Here is a 1,874-nt window from a genome sequence, read left to right on the forward strand (position 1 = left end):
AGTGAAAGTGAGGTTCTCCCGCTTGTTCTGTTTCAAGTTCTGCTGCTGTTTCTTGGAGCAGTCTGATTCTCTACTGAAAGATGGAGTTCGAGTCAGTCTTGGTGAATGAGAGGGGAATGTTTAATTGGAATTGAGTGAGACACTATCATAAATAAATGATGTTTTATCATTTCAGAAAAATATAGTGATACCTTTAAAATGATTAGGCAGTATTAGGATATTTTATGGAACTGTATTTTATATCCAACTCTGAATAATAGGTAGGTAGAAGATAAATTGCAAAGATTCATTTATGGTCGTTTTTAAATTTGATTACCCATTTAAATCCAGCAGCCAAGTGGTTTCAACAGACTTTCTACTTGAGGTGAAAATAATAACACTACAAACGTATAAAGAGCTTCGTACGGTTATTTCATTCACAGAGCAGTTTATGTTTTCGAGGATGTAGGAAAAGATTTTCCAAGTGTGAAAACTAATTATATACAAAAGCAATACATTGTGTTATTAAATAAAATGTGTCTTTAAATATGGAATTCTTTGAAAAACTCACTTCGTTGTCCAAAATTGTGGAGACTATGTCACTTTTTTAATCAAAGATGGAATATTCATTGCAGCTTCCCAAGGGATTTTCAAACTGGCCCAGGCAAGGAGTTCACTTGTAGAGTATGGTTAGTGAAAACATCCAGTGGCCAAGTCTTGTCAATAACTGTATCCAAAAGGAGACGCTGCTTGGGGTGTACCCAGAGAAAACACTAAGTTTTCCTGGCTTCCCCCGCTCCCCATTAGTCTCTGGGGCGCATACGTAAGTGTTGTGTGAAGTCTCTTGGCGTTTAGAAGATCTTGCACTCATTGATGGAGAAGAGTCTCCTTCTGTTTCGCCTTCTGGCCTGGTTGACGGCAGTTCGGACAGCACACTCAAACACCTGCTGCACCCCCCGGTTGCTAAGGGCTGAGCACTCCAGGTAGCCCTTGGCTCTGACGTCCTGGGCCAGTCTCTTTCCGTCTATGGCATTGATGCAGGAGGCCCTGTGGGGCCCCATCTCCCGCTGGTCAGTCTGGGTGGCCACCACCAGCACAGGGGTGCAGGGCAAGTTGCTCCTGATTTCACCAATCCACTTGTTCTTCAAGTTCAGGAACGAGTTATGGTTGGCCACAGAGTAGCACATCAGCACCACGTCTGCCTGCTGGTAGGACAGGGGTCGGATGCTTCTGAAGGCGTCATTGCCCGCTGTGTCCCAGAGGCCCAGGCTGATCTGGATACCATCCATGAAGACGTCCACCCCTGTGTTCTCATACACTGTGGGTTTGTAGGCCTCTGGGAAGGTCTCGGAGGTGAAGCGCACCAACAGAGAGGTTTTCCCGACAGCAGAGTCGCCCACCAACACACACTTGATGGAACTCAGCATCTTCCCAGCCTCGTGTCCTACTCACAAGTCAAAATCCCAAAGGAGCTCTCAGTGGGCGGCGGCAGCACATGCCATTCAGCAAGGGGAATGCAAGCCAGGTAGGTCGGCGTCCTCAGGACCTCTGACAGTGATCTGCAGAATGTAACTTCTCCCTGCCCGTCCAAGCGAGACGCACCGTCTGCTTTGAAAACCTCCAAAGCCGAGTCTTCAGCTGGAAAAGAAAGAGAAGGTGAGTGGGGGAATGAAGTCTTTCTTTCTTGCCTTTTTTGTAGACAGGGGGCTTCCCCACTGGCAAACTGATTAAAGGTGGGGCAATCTCAATGTAGCCATCCAACCCCACTTGTGCAATCCACTCTTCCCCTCAGTGGGGAGAGCTTAGATCTGTCTTTCCCCAACACACATACCCGCAATGCCTCCCGGTCAAGAAGCAGAAGCTGACTTTATCTCTAAAAGCACTCAAGTGATAAA

General features: G+C 46.6%; 1 protein-coding gene across 3 annotated transcripts in view; it reads right to left on the reverse strand.

The window, feature by feature from the left end:
* Positions 1 to 212: 212 nt before the first annotated feature.
* Positions 213 to 1,874, reverse strand: part of RHOH (ras homolog family member H) — a 47,413-nt gene continuing 45,751 nt past the window's right edge. For all 3 annotated transcript variants that reach the window (XM_017509881.2, XM_017509884.2, XM_017509882.2), the window contains one exon: positions 213 to 1,617. In XM_017509881.2, coding sequence (XP_017365370.1) covers positions 831 to 1,406 — 576 coding nt within the window. In that variant the 5' untranslated portion in view covers positions 1,407 to 1,617 and the 3' untranslated portion in view covers positions 213 to 830. The remainder of the gene's footprint in view (positions 1,618 to 1,874) is intronic.

Source organism: Cebus imitator, unplaced genomic scaffold (genome assembly GCF_001604975.1).
Source record: "Cebus imitator isolate Cc_AM_T3 unplaced genomic scaffold, Cebus_imitator-1.0 Scaffold425, whole genome shotgun sequence".
Taxonomy (NCBI): domain Eukaryota; kingdom Metazoa; phylum Chordata; class Mammalia; order Primates; family Cebidae; genus Cebus; species Cebus imitator.